This window comes from Acipenser ruthenus, chromosome 22 (genome assembly GCF_902713425.1).
Source record: "Acipenser ruthenus chromosome 22, fAciRut3.2 maternal haplotype, whole genome shotgun sequence".
Classification (NCBI taxonomy): Eukaryota; Metazoa; Chordata; class Actinopteri; order Acipenseriformes; family Acipenseridae; genus Acipenser; species Acipenser ruthenus.
In genome coordinates this window covers 14,090,414-14,112,693 of record NC_081210.1, presented here as the reverse complement: position 1 = coordinate 14,112,693, position 22,280 = coordinate 14,090,414, and the positions used below count along the sequence as shown (strand labels likewise).

General features: G+C 44.3%; 1 protein-coding gene across 5 annotated transcripts in view; it reads left to right on the top strand.

The window, feature by feature from the left end:
* The window catches only part of LOC117431353 (C-Jun-amino-terminal kinase-interacting protein 3), a 217,073-nt gene that overhangs the window by 90,962 nt on the left and 103,831 nt on the right, over positions 1-22,280 (top strand). For all 5 annotated transcript variants that reach the window (XM_058996000.1, XM_058996001.1, XM_034052192.3 and 2 more), the window contains 2 exons: positions 15,446-15,503; positions 16,682-16,834. In XM_058996000.1, the coding sequence (XP_058851983.1) occupies positions 15,446-15,503; positions 16,682-16,834 (211 nt within the window). The remainder of the gene's footprint in view (positions 1-15,445; positions 15,504-16,681; positions 16,835-22,280) is intronic.

The window sequence follows — 22,280 nt, the reverse complement described above, 5'->3', positions numbered from 1 at the left end:
AGGGAGCATGATCTGGATATACTGTGATGTTTAGAAGAAATTTTCTCTTTCTCTTGGTGAACAAAAAGTTGAAAAAAGGAATTACCCAGTTGATTTACCTGTGCTGTGTGAATAAAAATATCAAAACAAGTCGGGATTATGTTGAAAAATATATTGCTGCGATATCGACAACACAGTAAGGTAAAGTGTTTCTTGTAAAATAATAGATGGGTAGAGAGGAAGCCCACTGACCAACAGTCCTTATGACATTCGAATGAGGTATTCTGAATTGGGTAGAAACCACCTACACATTTAGCAAATTTAAATAAAGGAATACATCACGCAAGCCATTAGCCATGAATAAAGTTCAGAGGAAGACACAAGAGCCCTTTCCAATACTGCTGGTAGAGGGGTCATAGCTGGCTGCTGGAAACCCTGGAGCTGCCCCAGTCACTCCCAGCTCTCTGTTCTGAGCCCTGGAGCTGCCCCAGTCACTCCCAGCTCTCTGTTTTGAACCTTGGAGCTGCCCCAGTCACTCCCAGCTCTCTGTTCTGAACCCTGGAGCTGCCCCAGTCACTCCCAGCTCTCTGTTCTGAACCCTGGAGCTGCCCCAGTCACTCCCAGCTCTCTGTTCTGAACCCTTGAGTTGCCCCAGTCACTCCCAGCTCTCTGTTCTGAACCCTGGAGCTGCCCCAGTCACTCCCAGCTCTCTGTTTTGAACCCTGAAGCTGCCCCAGTCACTCCCAGCTCTCTGTTCTGAACCCTGGAGCTGCGCCAGTCACTCCCAGCTCTCTGTTCTGAACCCTGGAGCTGCCCCAGTCACTCCCAGCTCTCTGTTTTGAACCCTGAAGCTGCCCCAGTCACTCCCAGCTCTCTGTTCTGAACCCTGGAGCTGCCCCAGTCACTCCCAGCTCTCTGTTCTGAACCCTGGAGCTGCCCCAGTCACTCCCAGCTCTCTGTTTTGAATCCTGAAGCTGCCCCAGTCACTCCCAGCTCTCTGTTCTGAACCCTGGAGCTGCCCCAGTCACTCCCAGCTCTCTGTTTTGAACCCTGGAGCTGCCCCAGTCACTCCCAGCTCTCTGTTTTGAACCCTGGAGCTGCGCCAGTCACTCCCAGCTCTCTGTTCTGAACCCTGGAGCTGCCCCAGTCACTCCCAGCTCTCTGTTTTGAACCCTGAAGCTGCCCCAGTCACTCCCAGCTCTCTGTTCTGAACCCTGGAGCTGCGCCAGTCACTCACAGCTCTCTGTATGAACCCTGGAGCTGCCCCAGTCACTCCCAGCTCTCTGTTTTGAACCCTGAAGCTGCCCCAGTCACTCCCAGCTCTCTGTTCTGAACCCTGGAGCTGCCCCAGTCACTCCCAGCTCTCTGTTCTGAACCCTGGAGCTGCCCCAGTCACTCCCAGCTCTCTGTTTTGAACCCTGAAGCTGCCCCAGTCACTCCCAGCTCTCTGTTCTGAACCCTGGAGCTGCGCCAGTCACTCCCAGCTCTCTGTTCTGAACCCTGGAGCTGCCCCAGTCACTCCCAGCTCTCTGTTTTGAACCCTGAAGCTGCCCCAGTCACTCCCAGCTCTCTGTTCTGAACCCTGGAGCTGCCCCAGTCACTCCCAGCTCTCTGTTCTGAACCCTGGAGCTGCCCCAGTCACTCCCAGCTCTCTGTTTTGAATCCTGAAGCTGCCCCAGTCACTCCCAGCTCTCTGTTCTGAACCCTGGAGCTGCCCCAGTCACTCCCAGCTCTCTGTTTTGAACCCTGGAGCTGCCCCAGTCACTCCCAGCTCTCTGTTTTGAACCCTGGAGCTGCCCCAGTCACTCCCAGCTCTCTGTTCTGAACCCTGGAGCTGCCCCAGTCACTCCCAGCTCTCTGTTTTGAACCCTGAAGCTGCCCCAGTCACTCCCAGCTCTCTGTTCTGAACCCTGGAGCTGCGCCAGTCACTCACAGCTCTCTGTTCTGAACCCTGGAGCTGCCCCAGTCACTCCCAGCTCTCTGTTTTGAACCCTGAAGCTGCCCCAGTCACTCCCAGCTCTCTGTTCTGAACCCTGGAGCTGCCCCAGTCACTCCCAGCTCTCTGTTCTGAACCCTGGAGCTGCCCCAGTCACTCCCAGCTCTCTGTTTTGAACCCTGAAGCTGCCCCAGTCACTCCCAGCTCTCTGTTCTGAACCCTGGAGCTGCGCCAGTCACTCCCAGCTCTCTGTTCTGAACCCTGGAGCTGCCCCAGTCACTCCCAGCTCTCTGTTTTGAACCCTGAAGCTGCCCCAGTCACTCCCAGCTCTCTGTTCTGAACCCTGGAGCTGCCCCAGTCACTCCCAGCTCTCTGTTCTGAACCCTGGAGCTGCCCCAGTCACTCCCAGCTCTCTGTTTTGAATCCTGAAGCTGCCCCAGTCACTCCCAGCTCTCTGTTCTGAACCCTGGAGCTGCCCCAGTCACTCCCAGCTCTCTGTTTTGAACCCTGGAGCTGCCCCAGTCACTCCCAGCTCTCTGTTTTGAACCCTGGAGCTGCCCCAGTCACTCCCAGCTCTCTGTTCTGAACCCTGGAGCTGCCCCAGTCACTCCCAGCTCTCTGTTTTGAACCCTGAAGCTGCCCCAGTCACTCCCAGCTCTCTGTTCTGAACCCTGGAGCTGCGCCAGTCACTCACAGCTCTCTGTTCTGAACCCTGGAGCTGCCCCAGTCACTCCCAGCTCTCTGTTTTGAACCCTGAAGCTGCCCCAGTCACTCCCAGCTCTCTGTTCTGAACCCTGGAGCTGCCCCAGTCACTCCCAGCTCTCTGTTCTGAACCCTGGAGCTGCCCCAGTCACTCCCAGCTCTCTGTTTTGAACCCTGAAGCTGCCCCAGTCACTCCCAGCTCTCTGTTCTGAACCCTGGAGCTGCCCCAGTCACTCCCAGCTCTCTGTTTTGAACCCTGAAGCTGCCCCAGTCACTCCCAGCTCTCTGTTCTGAACCCTGGAGCTGCCCCAGTCACTTCCAGCTCTCTGTTTTGAACCCTGGAGCTGCCCCAGTCACTCCCAGCTCTCTGTTCTGAACACTGGAGCTGCCCCAGTCACTCCCAGCTCTCTGTTTTGAACCCTGAAGCTGCCACAGTCACTCCCAGCTCTCTGTTCTGAAGGTGGGAGGGTTGAAATGTCCCAAACTGGCTTTACAGTAGGAGTAGTGCTGAATAGTCGGCCAGTCGAATAGCAAAGTGACAGTCGAAACTGGTAATCAACTAATCGCACCTCATGTGACTGTGAAGCACACGGTTTCAGATGGAGTTGCGGTTGCAAGCCATTACATAGAAATGACTTTTTAGAACGTTTATAAATTCCTTGCAGTTTTATAAATATAGTGCACAAACAGCAACGTGTTATGAAACAGTTCACAAATAGAGCAGCAGACATCATCAAACACATCCTTTTTAAAACCCACCATTGTAATTATGAACCTCACACCAATCAGATTCAGAGTGGTCTAATCTACCAGTAGAAGTCCACTAATACTTATTTCATTAATATATACGAGTATGGGTTACTCTAGAGTCAGGGATTTCAAAGCATTATTGTTTTCAAAATGAACACAATGTACAACCTGTTAATGAACATGGAAACCCAAACTAACTGGGTCCAGAGGGAGGATATCAAATCATTACAGGTAGTATCAAATGAATTATCAAGATATTCACAATTCAGAAACATCCAGGATTACAATACCATGCCCTCTAAGGAGTGCAAACCAAGGTTTCAAATGAAACTTTCTTATTAACCTCTTACTAGGGTTAGCAGCAGTATCACTGGTCCCTGTTTTCTTCTTGTGGTTCTTTGAATGTACAGATTTTAAAAGTACAACATTAAAATATAGAATACAAGGAAAGACCAGATGATTTTTAACAGAAGAGCAGGACCAGTGATAATGTTGTTAGTACTAATAAGAGGCAAGAAATGAACATTACTCAAAGTAGTAAGAGAACTGTTGTGGGGGATTGCTGCATTGCAACCTCCTTCATTCTGCTGTACAGAAATAGCAGAAAAGAGAAGGCACCCTGTCAGGGAGCTCAGAGATGTTCCTCTTTGCATTCTGGGGCAAGCATTAGTCTAGAGCAGGGGTTTCCAACCCTGGTCCTGGAGAGCCCCTATCCAGCAGCTTTTATAGGTGTCTTTATGTCATTAGTGGCTAAAGATCTGGAACACCTGTTAATCTTGACTAACTAAGCCAATAATTGGTTCAATTAAGTAACTGAGAGATTGGCTGAAATGAAAACCAGCAGCCACAGTAGCTCACCAGGACCAGGGATGGAGAACCCTGGTCTAGAGAGATCCTGGGGAGCCCCAGACGTTGGGTCCGTTTTCCCAGGAATAGCTCCATCATGCTCTATGTCTCTCTGTCTGCCTCTCCTTGAACCTGAATTTCTGAAATTGCTTATCGCCTTCTCTTCTCTTTTTGTTTTCCCTCTCTCCCCGCTCCCTTCTGGACTTCACGCTCAGTGCACGATGATTTTTTCGGTAAGGCGATCAGCCTTAGCTCTTCATTGCTGGTTTCTATCTCCACCTCCACTTTTCCTTCATCCATCCATTGCTTTGCTTGGGAAGTGTGCCTCTGTCTGTCTCCTTGCTGGGCTGTCCTCTCCTGGAAGAATATCCATTTCCATCCCCCTCCCATTGCTGGGCCTGTGACGGAGATGGGGAGCAACGTAGGGCAAACACTAATACAGTATCTTTTATATTTGTTTGAGGTGTGCATAGACAGTAATGGCAGATGCATACAGTGTTGGTGAATATTTTAATGTCTCCAAGTCATTGCAAAGTGCTTTTAATGCAGCCAGACAGACAGTGTTGTTCATCAACATTGAGCGACATTCTGAACGCTATTCAGTTCAGATCGCATTTAGCCCTTTTTTTTCAAAAAAGAAAAAAAACACACCCAATAAGCGCATGCAGGGGTTCATTTGTAAACAAAAAGGTACCGGATCTTATAATTACAGAAGAGGTCTAGCATTTTTATTTATAGACCAAATGTTCTGACCCATATATGCTTCAGGTTCTCATCTGCTTGTGGATCGGGGTTTCATGCCTTATCGTTGGTGTCGGTAGCTGCAATAGCAGTGGTGGGCAGACTAATCCGATGAACAGGAGTGACGACGCTGTGGCTGTTAAGAGCGCTAGTTTTTTGCCGTTTGGGGTGTAAAAAAACTAGTAATTTAATTACTCTAGACATGTATATCTTGTTACAGTACACTTTTGTCATCCAATTCATGAAACAGTAAAGCTTTTTTTTATTGTACATGTTATATATAGAAAGTTATTTTTTCATACAGTGCGATCCGGCACAAATTAGCCCTTGAATGTACCGAAGTGGAAAACAACTTCAACATTTCAGATGCTTGTAAGAAGTTTCAAGTTGTTTATTATTAATTATTATTATTATTATTATTATTATTATTATTATTATTATTATTATTATTATTATTAGAATTGTTATTATTGGTGTTTTATTCTTTCAGAAATAAATACCAAAGCTAATTGCTCCAACTTGTTATTAGCAAATTTCCTTTCTGAAAGTAAAATAAACACCAGTTACGATTCCATAAGAAGAAACTTAAGACTTACAAACCCTGTGACAGGGTGGCTGAGAGTGGTGACGTCAGTCCAGCAACAGGTGCCACACACACCGTACTCGGGTGAAAAGCGCTCTGTGACGCCGTGTTTATTACAATAAAAATAAAATAAATATTTAAACAAAAAACACTGCTCACAGAGCGAAAATAAATAATTAAACAAAAACAAAATCACAAACACTAAGCACACGCCAAAACCCCAGGTCAGGCTGGGCAACCGCCTTCACTGATTTAGTTTTGGTTTTACTTTCCGTTTCATTCTCCTCTCTCGCTCCCGTTCTCTCCTCTAACACACCCACCCCAAACAAGGAGAGCTGCGGGCTTTTATACTGGTGTGACCAGTTTAGCAAAAAATGAATCAATGAATTAACTCGGGAGATGGTCACCTTCTGCACATGGTTTTGTGGGATGGGGCTTCCCATCCACGCTACCAAACAATAACAAACATGGCTTTGTATTTTAATAAATATAAAATACATTCAAATCAAACAATAATAAAAACGGTGTACTTTGCACTAAACAAAAAATACATAAAAATACAAAAATAAAATTTATTTTAAATAATAATCCACCCATACATTTCACCCACGCTTAAACATAAACAACACATTTATTTACATGCAGGGCTTCACCCTGCCCCCTTTAATTATGTGCAGGGCTTCCTTCTGCCTGCCACAAACCCCTAAATGAAAAGTCTGAGTTGTTTATGTCTGGTTTGGTAACCTTTTTGTGTACATCTTTCATGCTTATGACCTGGAGTAAGAGCTTTAAGAGCCCCTGCATGTGTTTCTGTCTGTAGTGAATGCACACCTAAGACTAAATGTAAAAGACGGTCTGTAACAGTGTATAGGAGATGACAATGACTTAAAAAATTATTCAGCCAGCCCTGCTGGTTTGCGGTGCTTAGAGTAAATGGTGCTAACAAAATAATAACAGTAAACCTTACCTATCATGTTGTAGGTCTCTCATCAAAAACATGCACATTATAGTAAAGGTGAATTTGATTTTTTAATGTTAATTTATTTGAAACTGTTGGAGAAGAACATTTATCTCACGCTCCTTGCAGATCAATGCTACACTTCTGGTCAACTTCCTGAAGTCGCATGAAGGAATTAAATCGGCATTGAAAACACTTCCGTCACAGGAAAAGCAGGGATTGGTACTCAGTTGCGAACCGATGCAACTGGCTTCTTGGAGTTTTAGTTCATTTAACGAAAATAAATGGAAAACATTTAGAATGCTTCAGGTTTTTTTTCTGAAGAAATATATATATATAAAAAAATCATTGTCTAAAAAAACAAGGTACAGAATTGTTTCCCTTTCAAGTAGGATATGTAACCATTACCAAATGGGTATTAACCTCTTTAAGAGCCGAAACCTGAATAAGATACAAGAACAAAGCACCTCAGCCTCTGTGATGCAGTCATGCCCAACCTCAAGGGTATAAAGGACTGAGGGCACAGAACTCCGTGCCATTTTTCCTTTCAAGAACTGACCTGAAGGGAGAGCCTATTCAGATAAGTACTTGTTACTTTTTCTGTTATTCATATTCATATTATTGTGTTTTATACAAATTATATGTGATATTACAGATAATCGCTTTATTAGTTTGACTAATTATACATATGCACTACAGCCTGTTGTTTGTTACATTTCGCCCCTTCCGGAATCAAGCAACGTAAGTCGGCTGACTTTGTGCTCCCCCCAAGGATGTAATAGCTCTGGCTGGAGTTATTTTATTCTCGTTTTGGCTTTGGCCAAAATTACAAGACAGTTTGTATAATTAAGTAATTGTATTACTGTATTATTGTATGAGAGAAATCTTTTCTTTTCTCATTATATTTTTCTGTTTTCACTGAGGTTACGCACAGGCTTGTCTGCATTGCGTGCTGTGGCACAGGTGTAGTGAGAGCAGCTGCTGGGCCAAGAGGCTGCTTCGGGAATCCCTCCCACAGCATCTTGATGTCTTTTTGATGACAGCTGTGCATCACCATTACGAGGGCTGTTAGTTCACTAACAAGCTGGCTTCCCTCAGTCTCGTGTGGGTATTGACTGAGTGGTTTTGCCAGTAGCTTGCACAGGTGGGCATACCTGTAGAGTGCTACCCACGGTAACTGTGAACTGAGTGGACCCTTACCGGAGGTTACCAACCCGCTATGTTCCCAACCTGGTAATGTCACCATCAGTACCGCTCCATACCGTTGTTACCGTACCGAGCCAACCCGGTACCATCCTGGTTCCAATAAGCTGTTAGTTCATTCTAACTATCAGGCTTCCCTCAGTCTTGTGTGAATACTGTCTGAGTGGCTTTGCCAGTAGTGTGCACAGGTGGGCATCCCTGTACAGTGCTACCCACGGTAACTGAGGACTGGTAGACCTGTACCGTACCGGGCCTGAGGTCACCAACCCGCTCCATTCCCGGTACCATCCTGGGATCGAGGTTACCGCACCAGTACCGTACCATACCAACTCGTTGCTAAAAACACCGAAACGGTACCGAACTGACCCGGTACTGTCCTGGTAGCGTCACGATTCTGACCCACTACCAACCAGGGCTTACATCCCTGGTTCGGTACCAAGCCGGTCTTCAACAGCCAAGTACTTACTGTACACTACATTGCTACCTGCATAATGTCCTGTGTGACATGCAAGGCCAGTCTGCCTGTTGAAGACAAGCATGGCAGATGCTCTTCCTGCCTGGGGCCACAGCTCACAAAGGAGGCACTGGTGGACCACAGTTCTACAAGCGCACGCTTCAGCTCTACAGAGCGCTCTGCATCCCTCACTCCTGCACAGCGCTCTTCCCATCACGCTGATGGAGAAGATCTGTTGCTGCAGTTTTCCAGGCACGCGTGCCTGATGGGGACAAAGCGCCCCTGTGGATGCCCCTGCAGTGGACGAGATGCTGCAGCGCTCTCACCATGCATGGGAATCCGCAAAGGAGCTGGTGTACTTAAAAAAAAAAACGACCACCCCCAGTGCACAAACCAGCAGCAAACTGGCGCCCCAGGCCACAGCAGCCTCAGGGACCGGCACAGCTATCTGCGCCTGCAGATAGAGGTGGTATTCAGAACCTGCCAGCAGATGTTCGCCGCAGAGGCTATAATAAGTTCCACCGCCCGGCGCAGAGACAAAAGCCTCAGGCCACACCTCAAGGTGAGCAGCGGCCCTTGGGGTTTGCTGCCACAGGCCCAGGGCCCCTTCTCAGGAGCCATCTGGAGTATTGGTGTCAGTGCACCATGGACATCTGGGTGCTTACTACCATTCAGACCGGTTATTCACTGCAGTTAAAGCACGGTCCCCCTCCCTTTCAGGGTGTGACTCCAACATCAGTCACGGATCCGCAAGACGCCACAGTCGTGTCACAGGAGGTAGCAGCTGCAAAAACGGGTTATTCGTATGGTAGACCCCCTCCAGTTGGAGGAAGGGTTCTACTCCAGGTACTTCCTAATTCACAAACGGGATGGTAGCCTCAGGCCAATGCTCGGCCTCAGACAGGTCAACCTGTATCTGAGCCAAAGGTGGTTCAAAATGTTGACAATGCAACAGCTGCTGCAGTCAATCAGGTCAGGCGACGGATTCACCACGACCTCAAAGACGTCTATTTCCACATCCCCATTTCAGGGAACAGTGTGCGAGTTCCGGGTCTTGCTATTTGGCCTCTCTCTAGCTCCCTGTGATTTTTTAAAGTTTGGAACTAAAGTGGGCAGCTTCTCAGTTGACCCTTACAACATAGTGTCACACGGCTGGCTGAGTGGTGACGTCAGAACCAGGAAATGAATAACACAGACAGGATGGATGAAATGAAATGATGAAGGCGCTTGCTTGTGCCGGTTTATTATAAATAAAAAGGTTTGAACAAAACAGGACACGGCACTTTAGCCAAAATAAACAGACAAACAAAACTAACAGACATTAACAAACAGGGACAAATACTAAACAAACACGTACCACGTAGCAATTGCTTTTTATAATTTATCTCCTCACTCCTGTTCCTTTACCCTGAACACACAACCCCGAGTGAGTAAAACGTGCATCTATATATACTGTTGTGCCGGGATTCAATTACTAATTCACTGGATGCCTACGAGGGCTTGAGAGGATGCGAAATTGGGAGCGAGATATTAAGAATGAGACAAGATGAGAGGATTTCTCCAGTTGCTTAGGAGGCTTGAGAGGGGCGAGAGATTTGAGAGTTTAAGAGTGAGACGAGTTTGAGAGGGATGGCGAGATTGGGGATGGAGTTTGGGAATGGTGCTTAGTAACATTGAGGTTAGATACTGATAGCAGGACGAGATAGGGGACGAAGAGTTTTCCCTTCTCGTCGGGTCAGGCAGCATCCTCTGGCTGCTGGGCGACGTAGAGAGGGAGACACGCGAAGAGCAAAGGATTAGATATAAACACTTTCCGCCAGGTCAGGCAGCATCCTCCAACTGCTGGGTGACGTAAAAGTGAGAGAGAGAGAGCAAAGTTTAGACACATAACATACAACAATCTGACTCTTGCTCCCGACGGGTCAGGCAGTATCCTCTGGCTGCTGGGCGTTTAGTGGAGCAAGAGACAGGAAGGGGACGAACAGGACAAAAGGACAGATCCTTCGCAACTCAGTCCAGCATCCTGAGGCAGCTAAGCTGGCAGCTGGGCGGCGTGGAGAGCTTAGGAAAAGTGTCTCGGGTCCGTTTAGGAGAGACGAAAATAGAGAACCCCCCCCCCCCTCCGTCGGGCCCGCTCGGCAGGTGGAGGCACGGCCTACTGCATGAGGGGGCTGAAATGGTCCTGGACCTGAAATGGAAGAGAGGAGATGGGACAGCAAGGTTGAGGCCTGGAAGGCTTAGCGCATAAGAAGCAGAAGAATAGGATGTGGCCGGGGGTCCCCTCAAGCCGGCGAGGAACAGCCGGGCGGCAGTGGTTGAGACGAGAGGCCGACCCGGACAGCCGGGGGAGTGAGACTCACTTCCCCCCAAAAGAGGACCCCCGGCTCCCCGCAAGAACCGCACCATGGGATAGAAAAGAGATCGCAGAGCCGCACACATAGGCAAAAGCTAGAAGAAAAGAGAAAAGACAAGAGATGTTACTAGACAACCTATGCCTATAAGCCATCCGCACTGTGGAGAGGAACCCCCCCCCCCCCCCCTGCAGGGAGGAAACCTCTGGCGCCCCCCACTCCGGGCAAGCTAACGAGTGCTTGGTGAGCTGTGGCAATGACTGCAGAGGATGATCTAATATAAAGTTCAACAGCTGAAGAGATCCAGCGCCCCATAGACTTAATCAAGTGTTGATTGATTCCTGCCTGGCTGCGGAGGCAACTGCTCCGATCCGGAATGAATGGGGGGAGAAATAGTTGAGGGCCGATCCGTGACAAGAGGGTGCATAAACGGGATGAGAACCAGTGTCTCATAAATATAGATCTGGAGTTGTCGATGAAGAGGGGATCCGACGGAAGACACGGAATCCTTGACTTAATTGGACCGTTTTTTGAAGATCTGATGTGGAGGATAAAGTGGTTTCCGGGGATTTGAGAGAGATCGGAGCGCTTGAGGCCTAGAGCTGGGAAGCTGGAAGTTGATGGAGTTGAGAATTCTGCACGGCGGAGAAATTCAAAGGCGGCGGTCAGGCACGGTCAGACAATGTCATTGAATAGGTTGAAGCATCCTTGCTGGAGAGCAGTGATGAGACAAAGGAGAAGGTCTGTAGAGATTGGTTAACTTGATGGAGAGGAGGGGAGCAGGCTTTTCTCCATGCCTCTGAGCGTTCTCTCTAGAGATCCGCCATCTCTAGAACGGACGAGAGGAGATAGATTGAAGGCGAAATTGATACTGAATGCCCGCTAGGTAGCATCTAAATAGAGGAGGGGGCTAAACGTAGAGACAGCCTGAGGTGAGTGATGAAGGCGAGGAGGTCCTGTAGGTTGAAAGAAGTATGAGAGATCTGTTTTTGCTCGCAAAAGTGAGTAAATGAAGACCAGGTAGTCGAGTAGGAGGAACGGGTAGACGATCAGGAGCAGTCTAAGAGTGTATTGTCTATTGCGGGATAGGAGGACGCTTGACTGAAATGTTGATAATCGTAGCACATAGTTTCCATATGTGACTGGTAGCTCAAATTGAATGAAATGGACTTTGAAAGTTATATTAAGTGCCTTGATGAAGTTGGGGGCAAATGAGGAAGTGCAAATCCGGGAACAAGAAGGTTGCAGGAATGGCCTGATGCAGGGAAGCTGGAAATTAATGTGACGGTGGATTCTTAACATCTCAGAAAGCTGATAAGCTTGGCTTCATGACGAGGTCCTCGAGGGGAGGGGTTTGGATTTGAAAAATTCAGGAGGGTACTGAGAATCCCTTGGAATGACAACGAACTGCAAGAATTGATAGGAAGTTTGGAGTGTGCAAGATTCGCAGCAATAGCAAATCAGCTTAAATTATGTAGAGCTTGGGGTGTTGTGCTGCCATCTAGAGGTTGTGATTGGAATTGAACCTATTGGCTTCAGTGAAGCAGTGTAGCATATATTTGGTTAATGCGATTAAAATCCTTGTCTATGAATAAAACATTTGCTTTAGAACAGTTAGTGATGATATAAGTAAGTTAACGTAGGTATAGAGGAGGAGCCTGCAGTATTTAGATGTCACAATTCGGCGAGTTGAAGCTCTCATGTTGCAAAAGCGCAGCAGCAGGAACCAGAAGACTGCAGTAGTGAGGCACAGGCTCGCATTGCCTGTTAAAGCTGCCTGGTCGCCATGGCAACTTACCACTCCCAGTAGTCACTCGATGAGGCGTTGCCGTGGTAACCATGGTCTGTGAGGCGCCGGTGGGAAAGAGTTGCAGTACAGCGGTGACGTTGGAACAGTCTTTCTGATGAAAACGCAGACCAAGTTGAGAATGGCACTGTGCTTTGAACGGCGCAGACTGAGCAGGTAGGAAAATAGCTGATACAATCTTGGGAGCGCTGAGCAGAGAAATGGCCTGCAGTGAAAGGAACGAACAACAAAAAACAAACACTGACAAGGAAGCGGAAATAGTGCTGGGTTAAAGTAGAAAAAGAGGGAGATAGACAGGAGGGGCAGCCAATAACATACGTGGAGCAGCGCTGGCCATGCCCTAATAATTGATGAGACGAGCGCTGCATTGTGAGATTGGCTGGAAATACTAAATGAGGCTGAACTGGGATCAGCTTCCACCCGGAAGAGATCGGTGGACGTTACCGGGCAGGACGCCACGGAGGGAAGGTAAGACTGGCTAAAGAAAAGGGTATAGGATAAGAAAAAGCAGCGTGGGAGAGAGCCCTCTACATCATCCCCCGAATTACGCCTAAAGGCTAACATTTAATTATTCACTTGAATCCCAGCACGTGAACTAATTATGTGCAACCCCGTGCTCACATATTAAATACTTTAAATGCACGTAATTATGTGCAATCCCCGTGCCTAAATACAATTATACATTTTAAACACTCGTGCTCATTATATACATTATATCCTGTGTACCGACTACAATACACCAACATTTACACACTACATGCAACATATAACACACAAATGCACACAGGGGCGGGGCACATTGCCACACATAAGCAGAGAGGTGAGTTTCTCCCTCAATTTTTTAGCCACAGCTACTTGTTACTGGGGTTCCGAATGGTAACACACAGGCAGCCTTGGCTTGGCCTTGCAGCATTCTGGTCGTTCTGCAACATTGCCTTGCGACAGCTTTGGTTCACTCACCCATTCGGTAATGGTTACATTTCATACTTGATAGGGAACGTTTGGTTCCCTGAAATAGAAATGTAACCATTAACCTTCAAGGTCGCTGCGTCCATGATTGCAGCATGTTTGAAGGAAAAATGATACTAGTACCTGTGTCTGGAGCCCTCTTATGCTCTCGGGGGCGAGCATGGCTACGTCACGGGCGCTTGCGCGCAGCCTTGGTGTTCTATTCAGGTTCGGGATCTTTACAGGTAAACACCCATTTGGTAATGGTTACATTTCTACTTCAGGGAACCATGGTTATGATAATAACCCAACGTTTTTTGGCGTGTCTTGGGGTAGGCTGTCTCCATTAATCCATTGTGTGGGTGTTTACCACAGTGTGTGTTCTTTATTATTTATTTATTTTCACCTTAGAGGGTTAGAACAATGACACATGACAGGGTGTCCAATATCCACACACCTGAGAGGGGAACAATGACACATGACAGGGTGTCCAATATCCACACACCTAAGAGGGTTAGAACAATAACACACGGCAGGGTGTCCAATATCCACACACCTAAGAGGGTTAGAACAATGACACATGACAGGGTGTCCAACATCCACTCACCTGAGAGGGTTAGAACAATGACACATGACAGGCTGTCCAATATCCACTCACCTGGGGGGGGGCGGGGGACAGGTTAACAGAAAAAAAAAACAGAAAATGAAACACAGAGGGAATCTAAACAATGAGAGAATGCATGAGTTAATAGAAACTCTGATATTTCAGACCCTGGTGTTGTGCTGGATGTCTTGTGGTTCTCCTTATATAGAAATAGGAACATTTCTCAAACACAAGACATTTCTAGCATTTAAACTGCTGCCCAGTATCTAAACACTTCAGGTAATGTAGCTCAATTGAGATGAATTTAATAGGAAACACAATAATTAGTACTTCTATAAAGTGTTAACATTTCATGAACACACATATACAAAATAAGCTGCATTGGATACATTACTTATGTTTCAAAATTAAACTTTGAAATTCTCTTGTAGTGGATTTATTCTCCGCTATCCAAAGAGACTCAGGATTCAGGTTTATTGTCAGCTCTAGATATTTTAATCAATGTATACAAGGGAAAAGTCTACAAGAGACTGTTAACGTACACAAGGGTTACAGTAGATTTTATACAGTGTTTTACAGGGTAGAGTGTGTCTCTGGGTAGGATGTCACAGAAGTTTGTGATAAGGCCTTTTGTTCATTACATGTGGTTCCAGCTGTGCTGGAGCCTACCAGAACCAATTGTCCTGGGTAGTTCTTTCCTGGGGCCAAGGTGTAAATCCTTTGATCTGATGGGGTGTCGACTGTGGTGTAACTTCTCTCCTGTCTCAGGCAATCCTTCGTTATCACAGCACAATATAGAATCAGAACAGTGACGGTCTCGGAGTTATCAAAGATGGTGTCCTGGGGATGGGGGAACACTGTTGTTCACAAGCCCAAAGGGCCAGCTGCAGTCACTGCTTGCTACAGTCTCAAAGGCACCTCACGTTCAATTAAATCTATATAGAAATACAAGATACACACATAAACACATAAGATATAAAGTTCGTTAGAATTCAATAATTTTCCTCTTCATTCTAAAAACTAATATTTTGCACTAGGTACAATGTTCCAGGTTCCAGCTAATGACATAATTCCATAAGCCTTACCTGTCATGCACTTCCAGTCACTATGTCATTCTTGTGGGTGTGGTTTTGAAAGTAGCGGATGTTATAGTAGCAAACATTATTTTAAAATGCATGTGGTACCATGCTAAAGAAAGCTTTCAGTCTGCATGCATTACTTCCAGGTAGTCCACATTTTCACTTTCTAGGTCATTTAACCTTGTCATGGCAGCTAAGTATGTCTGTCATTTTGGGGATGCAGCTGGATGGTTGCTTGCCCTAAAAGAAGAAATGACTAACCTTCACTGAAAAAAAAAGAAACACCTCTGCGAGTCTTTCAAACCTGTACATAGCTAATGGATGTACTCAACAGGGTTTCTGAAATGTTTGTATTAGCTGGAACCACTGTAAATCTTATACGTCAGTGCGCTCCTACATGGAGTCAGCTGTGGTGCTTTGAACAGGGCGGCAGGGTTTAGCTTGGGTTTAGAGTAAGAGTGTACTCACACGCTGTCTGTTAATGGTGTGTGGGTTCTCTTGTAGGGATGGGGAAAGAAGTGGAGAACCTTCTGATAGAGAACACACAGCTTCTGGAGACCAAGTAAGATCCTACAAGCTAAACTCCTTCACTTGCTTGATACTCATTTATTTATCCTGAGAGTATTTACTAGAAAACCCTGAGGCATCTGCACACTACACACATTTGCTGTAAAATCACAAACCACGACAATAAACACCTGCTAATTCAAACCATGTGTGACCAGACTCTGTTTCGAGTGCTGATTTTAATAGGTACCATACTAGAAATGCCTTGTCTAGTCTTTATGTTTTTGATAATTATATTTCACTAATAATCAGTAACAGCCCTTAGAATAAAACGTATAGAGACAATTATGATATTGAAGTTTGGTTTCTGCAGCTGCTATCAGCCTGCATTTCATTCTGACTGTTCAGATTATAGGTCTCTTAGGGTAGGAGTAGCACTGAATAGACAGTTCATATTGTATGTCTCTTAGGGTAGGAGTAGCACTGAATAGACAGTTCATATTGTATGTCTCTTAGGGGAAGCACTGAATAGACAGTTCAGATTGTATGTCTCTTAGGGGAAGCACTGAATAGACAGTTCATATTGTATGTCTCTTAGGGGAAGCACTGAATAGACAGTTCAGATTATAGGTCTCTTAGGGTAGGGGGTAGCACCGAATAGTCGACGAGTCGAATAGAAAGGAGACAGTGGGTCTCACACAGCATTTGATTGTGAGGTAATTGCGATGCGTGTGGTTTCAGATGGATGGAAGTGCAGTTGTGGTTCAATCAATTAACATAGAAATAATATTTTAGAATATTAATAAATGGCTTTAAAAAAAATTCCAAGATTGTTTTAAAATGTAATACAGGAATAGAAGTGTTATGAAACCGTACTTTCACAAACAGGGCACCCGACATACATGATTTAGTGATTTTTTAGACTAGTCGATGTAGCTAGCTGGATTATAAGGGGTTGGATTAGTTTACTATGCATAGGGATGTGGCAACTATATTTTTGAAAAGCAAGCCTTGTGAATTGAGCACAGGTTCATCCTGAATAAAGACAAAGCCTCTAACAATCTTATTTGTGCTTTAGAAAGAAAAAGGCACTTAGCGCCAACTGAAATCCTATGCTATGTGGCGACCTTAACTCATTACAATAGCCTGCAAGTTTCTGTTTTTAGAGTGATTACAGGTGCTAGTGCAGAGTCCTGCTTGGCACACAGAGGGCACTCATGTCTTTCCCCACAGGAACGCCCTGAACATCGTGAAGAATGACCTGATCGCCAAGGTGGATGAGCTGTCGAGCGAGCAGGAGGTTCTGCGAGGGGAGCTGGAGGCTGTGAGACAGACCAAGAACAAGGTGGAGGGCAGGATCAAGGAGCTGGAGGAGGAGCTCCGACGGTGAGCACAAACCACACACAACGTATTGTACAGTTTCTCATGTCACTGGATATAGACACGGTGACCTGCAATACCATTCTGAAAGTTCTAGCGCTAGTGAGGGATATTTAATGTACTCTGATGTATTCAAGTATCACCAGTGCTGTAGCTGTCTTTGTGTTTACTGGCTACACATTTTCAGCATGGTTACAGGAGAGTCTTGGTGTTCTAATGCACCACAGTAGCTTGAGAGATCTGTTCACTTGTATTCCACATTTGATTAAAGTGATTGTAGATAATATAATAATTCCATGAATCTTATCTGTTGTGGACTTGTTATAGATCTCTGATATGTGTAGGTTTGAAAGAAACATGATAAACACAATTTATGGCACTGTACTTAGTTAAAAAACTCTCTGTTTGTAAGCCATGCTTTCAATTAGTGTTGCACTCATTAACCAACCATCTGATTTCCCTATTTAATGACATGCTTTCAGTCAGTAACGTGACACTGCTGCAAGTTATTATCATAAATATCACCATCAATCGAGACTCCAACATCTCAATCTCATTTTGAGAGCAGTCTTTTAAAACATAAGCATTTACGTCTGTCTTGCAGCTGATTCTCTGATTTCCCTCAGTAAAAATGCACGTCACATTCGTGCAGAGCTCGCATTATCAATCTGCTAGAACAGGGCGGGCGAAGCAGGCATCTGGCGATTCTGCCTCTATGGAGAGGGCTGCCAAGTGCTACTCATGAACTTTGCAGTTTTGAATTTGTCATATAATTGAATACTAATCAGTGAAGCACAATCTTTCTGCATTATTTAGAAGTATAAATGCTCAGGTAAACATAAATAGAAATCACAATACTCATACTTTGACAGTTTTTGTTTTATTTCCCTTTTAAAAAACAACCATTTCAGAAATATCATCATCTCAAGCGTTTTGAAACTGGTAAAAATGTAATCAAAATATTAATTTAGAGTCGAAAATACACAAAAATACACATTAAGTGTATAGTATAATAATTGAAGAAGACATACCATGTGCATTTGTTTTTGCAAATTGAGTTTAATATAGTTAATTCATCATGTGACTTCACTCACATGTCCCTGCTGAAACTCAGCATGGCGGCGCAACAACAAAGAAACAAAATGTTTCAGTAAAAGACAGGAAAAAAAAAAATCTGATCATCTATATGAGGATGGTGGGATACAGTTCTGTTGTCATTCGACTGATCATGTACAAGTCAGTACCATCAAAGATCACACTGCCAGTCAAACATGTAGAGAACAAGAAAGCAAATAAGACGGCAACAAATGCAAAGCACTGCATTCTACTGTGCTGAAAAACATCGGCACTGTCCACGCTACATAACCGATCTCGAGAACCGTACTCGAAAACGTTTGAATTAAACCAGCTCAAAGCGTTCACACTGAAGTACCGTTTCATGTTTAGTCGGGCTTAATGCGTCCACACACTATTAAAATAGTATGGTTACAGTTTCTAGCAGCGCAATGAACAGTGGAAATTAATACGATAGTATCCCACCATGCACAGAATTTTATTTTAAAATAATGTTTATGTCCCATATTAACAGAGGTCCATATTGCTAAAAAATAAATAAAACACATTTTTTGGAAAAGTAAATGCGAACACACGCCCACACAAATAAGGCTTTAAGTTTTGGGGTTTTAGTTTTAATCAGGTGACGTCCCTTTAAACAAATTGAGCTGATTCTGTTTCATAATGAAACTCAGAAAAGCTGTTAATTACAAAACAATCTTTGCTATTACCTTGATATGACAAATGACATGAATTGCTCATCCCTGGTCCTACTTTAACTCGCATTTCATTTTTCAGTCGCCTAATTTAACATTGTGCATTTGTTATTTTCCTCACTAGTTTAACAGGATGTCTGGAGAGATTTTTTTAAGCATAAAAATGAATACCTAGTACAGAGTGTACACTGATAGCAAATCCTTCAGATGCCTGTTCTGAGCATTTAGCCAAACATATCACAAAGCATTTTGGGATATTGGAGGATAAGTAAATTACAGCGTCCACACTTGTGATAAACCGCATACCTGATACTATCTAATAGAACCGGATACAAGACTACCCCTGAGGTGGTCTCAAGTCCACTTCTCGAGCACGGTATTAAACGCTGTGCAGTACGGACGCAAACCGTATTTAGCACTTTTAAGCTGGTTTAAAGGCAACTAATACTGTTTAAAGGCATAGTGTGGACAGGGCCTGAGATCTAAGGTACTGTACTGCATTCAAGGTGGGGCTTTCTCAAAGTAGAACAACCAAATGAATTGCATGTTTAATTATTGTGTAGTTTATTTCTTTCCATGCTACTTGCCTTTAATAAAGCTGTAATTAGCAATGTTAAACCATGACCGTTTCTTAATTAAATTATATAATCTGACGATGAAGAAACAAGCTCAAAGCTATTTTTCTAGCTATACATTCCTTAAAGGAAATTGATCACTTTACTGTGTAAAGGATGTAATCACTGCACTGCACACTGTTTGTTTTTTAAAGACTGGAGACACACCTCTTGTTAAACTTAGCAAATAACAAGGCAGAATTAGCAAAGAAACAATTGAGAGGATTTACATTAAAAGGGGCGCTATTTAAATTGCAATCAGGTAATACATAGCAGTGAACCTGTTTAGAGCAATGAGTCAGTCAACACGCCTTTATCAGTGTTTCATATTTTATCCTGGTTATTATTATAATGCCAGTAAAACACTACACTTCATTTGTGCTGCACATAGGATTACTCTCACATGACATTGCTGGACTGTTACTAAACTGGTTCATATTTGTTTATTGTTACTGTAATGCCAGCAATAAGCTAAACAGGTATTTTCAAAACTCTTTTATTTGTAGACTGAACTACAGTGTCGGTGGAAGACTGTAAATATGATTCTCACCAGAGTGCTGGACATTTGTTTTCTGAACTGTTGTAATATAATTCTTAGGTTTTCCTGCTTATTTTAATGCCAGCAATGAGCCAGTGATGTCTATCAGCATTATCTTCAGGTGCTTTACTATTACAGCAACAAGTGTCTGATTAAACAAACTCTTGGCTTTAATAAAAATAAATTATTGTGGTAATATTAATCAAATCAAATCAAATCAAATCAAATTTTATTTATAAAGCGCCTTTCATGGCAAACCATCCCAAGGCGCTTTTACCAAGAAAAAGGACATTCGGAAGTACATTTAGTACAATAAAAACAGCAAAAGATAACAACTTTTGTACTTATTTTAACTATCAACATTATATTTATGTTAAAATGCCATTTTTAATTATGAATGTGATGATAAAAAGTGGGGAACAAAACAGAACTGGCCATTTTTGAAAAACGGAATTTGGTATTCCCAAGAATGGAACAATTAGTAGCCCTAAAGATGGTTACAATTGAAGGCAGTGCAGATGCCAGTGTTTTATACAGTAGTATAAAGCAATTCTATGCAGACCACCAGTTAAGCATGCAGTCTATATGTATGATAACAACCGACAGGGCTGTAGTTATGATAGGATCTCAGACATGCTTCATAATATATATATATATATATATATATATATATATATATATATATATATATATATATATATATATATATATATATATATAAACTTACATGTGGAAGCGACATCGTGGGAGAAGTACGATTGGAAAAGTACAACGCAGTTATAAGCAGAAAGGAGGAATTACATCTTTAAATCTGGAGTTGCTTTAATCAGAAAACATTGCAGCTTAAAGCCTTGCAGCTGCGTGTATTTTTCTGATAACAAGCTGAAACTCGGAGCAGCTGATTCAAATCCCGCGGCATTCTGGGACACGGGGGAGGGGCGGAGCCCGCAGCACAAACACAAACAAAGGCAGCCAGGCTTCCCAGCGACAGCGGGTGGAAGCGACATTGTGGGAGAAGTACGAGTGGACAAGTATAACACAGTTAGAAGCAGTTGACAGCTGCAGAAGCTAAACTAAACTTTAAAAAAATGGTCTTCAAGCCAGTAATCTGCGACAACTGCATGATGTGGGAAATCCGAGAAAACCCAACAGAGCTCAACCAAGTTTGTGTAAAGTGCCGCACCATCCAGGACTTGCTTCAGCGATTAAGCCTGCTAGAAAAGGAGCTGGAGGAAATGAGACCGCAACAGGAGCTTGAGGAGCTGACACACCCACAATTCATGGAAGTCTGCACCCCTAGCAGACTGAAAGCCACCAGGGAGATGGAAGAAAGTCGAAACAGCTGGGTTCAGATACGCAGAAGCAGGGAAAAAAAGAAACTTCGTCAAATACAACCACCAGAAATCCAAACATCCAACAAATTTGAGCCACTTCAACATTTAGATGACCAAAACCAACATCAAGAGAATGAAAGAAACAAAATCCAGGACCCTATAAACAGTGCTGGCCAGGCAGCAAAAAGAAGGGAGGTCATGATTGTTGGGGACTCCATATTGAGAAACACAGCAAGTTCAGTTCGCAGTTTGGACCCCCTTACTACAACAGTGTGCTGCCTTCCAGGAGCCTCAGTCAAGCACATCACTGAGAACATGGACAGGCTCCTAGAACGAACAGGAGACGACCAGGTAGTAGTCGTCCACATTGGTACAAACAACATTGGAAGAGGCGGCCAAGATCCCTGCAAAACAAATTCAGAGAGCTAGGAAGGAAATTAAAAGACAAGACCAAAACTGTGGTATTATACTGCCGGCACCTTGCAAAGGACCATATGGACAGCTGGAAATACAAAATCAAAATGCATGGCTGAAATCGTGGTGCACACAGGAAGGCTTCACCTTTCTTGAACATTGGCGCACATTCTACAACAGGACTATCTATACAGGTGGGACGGACTACACTTAAACAGAAAGGGAACCAATCTACTCGGAGAAAGGATCCTTCAAGAGGTCCAGAAGCATTTAAACTAGAAAGGAAGGGGGGAGAAAACAAAAAAAACAGAAGGGAGACCACATGAAAACAAGGGCAACAACTCAGGCAAGACCACTATTAAATGTATTTATCTTAATGCTAGAAGTCTCAGAAACAAAATGTTAGAACTTGAAGCTACTGCACTAACAAGTAACTACGATGTGATGGGTGTTACAGAAACATGGTTGTCTGAGAGTGATGGAGACGAATATAATATTAGTGGGTACACACTGTATAGGAAAGACAGGCAGGACAGAAGAGGCAGAGGGGTAGCGCTATACATAAGAAATAGTCTTCAAGCCCAGGTGTTAAATCTGGACGAAGAAAACAATGCAGAATCAATATGGGTCAGAATAATGGACACAAATTCAAAGGGCATAATAATAGGAGCATGCTATAGACCGCCAAATTCAGACGCTGAGCAAAATAATCTGTTGTACAATGACATTCGAAATGCGTGTAGAAAAGGAGAAGCCATACTAATGGGGGATTTCAACTTCCCC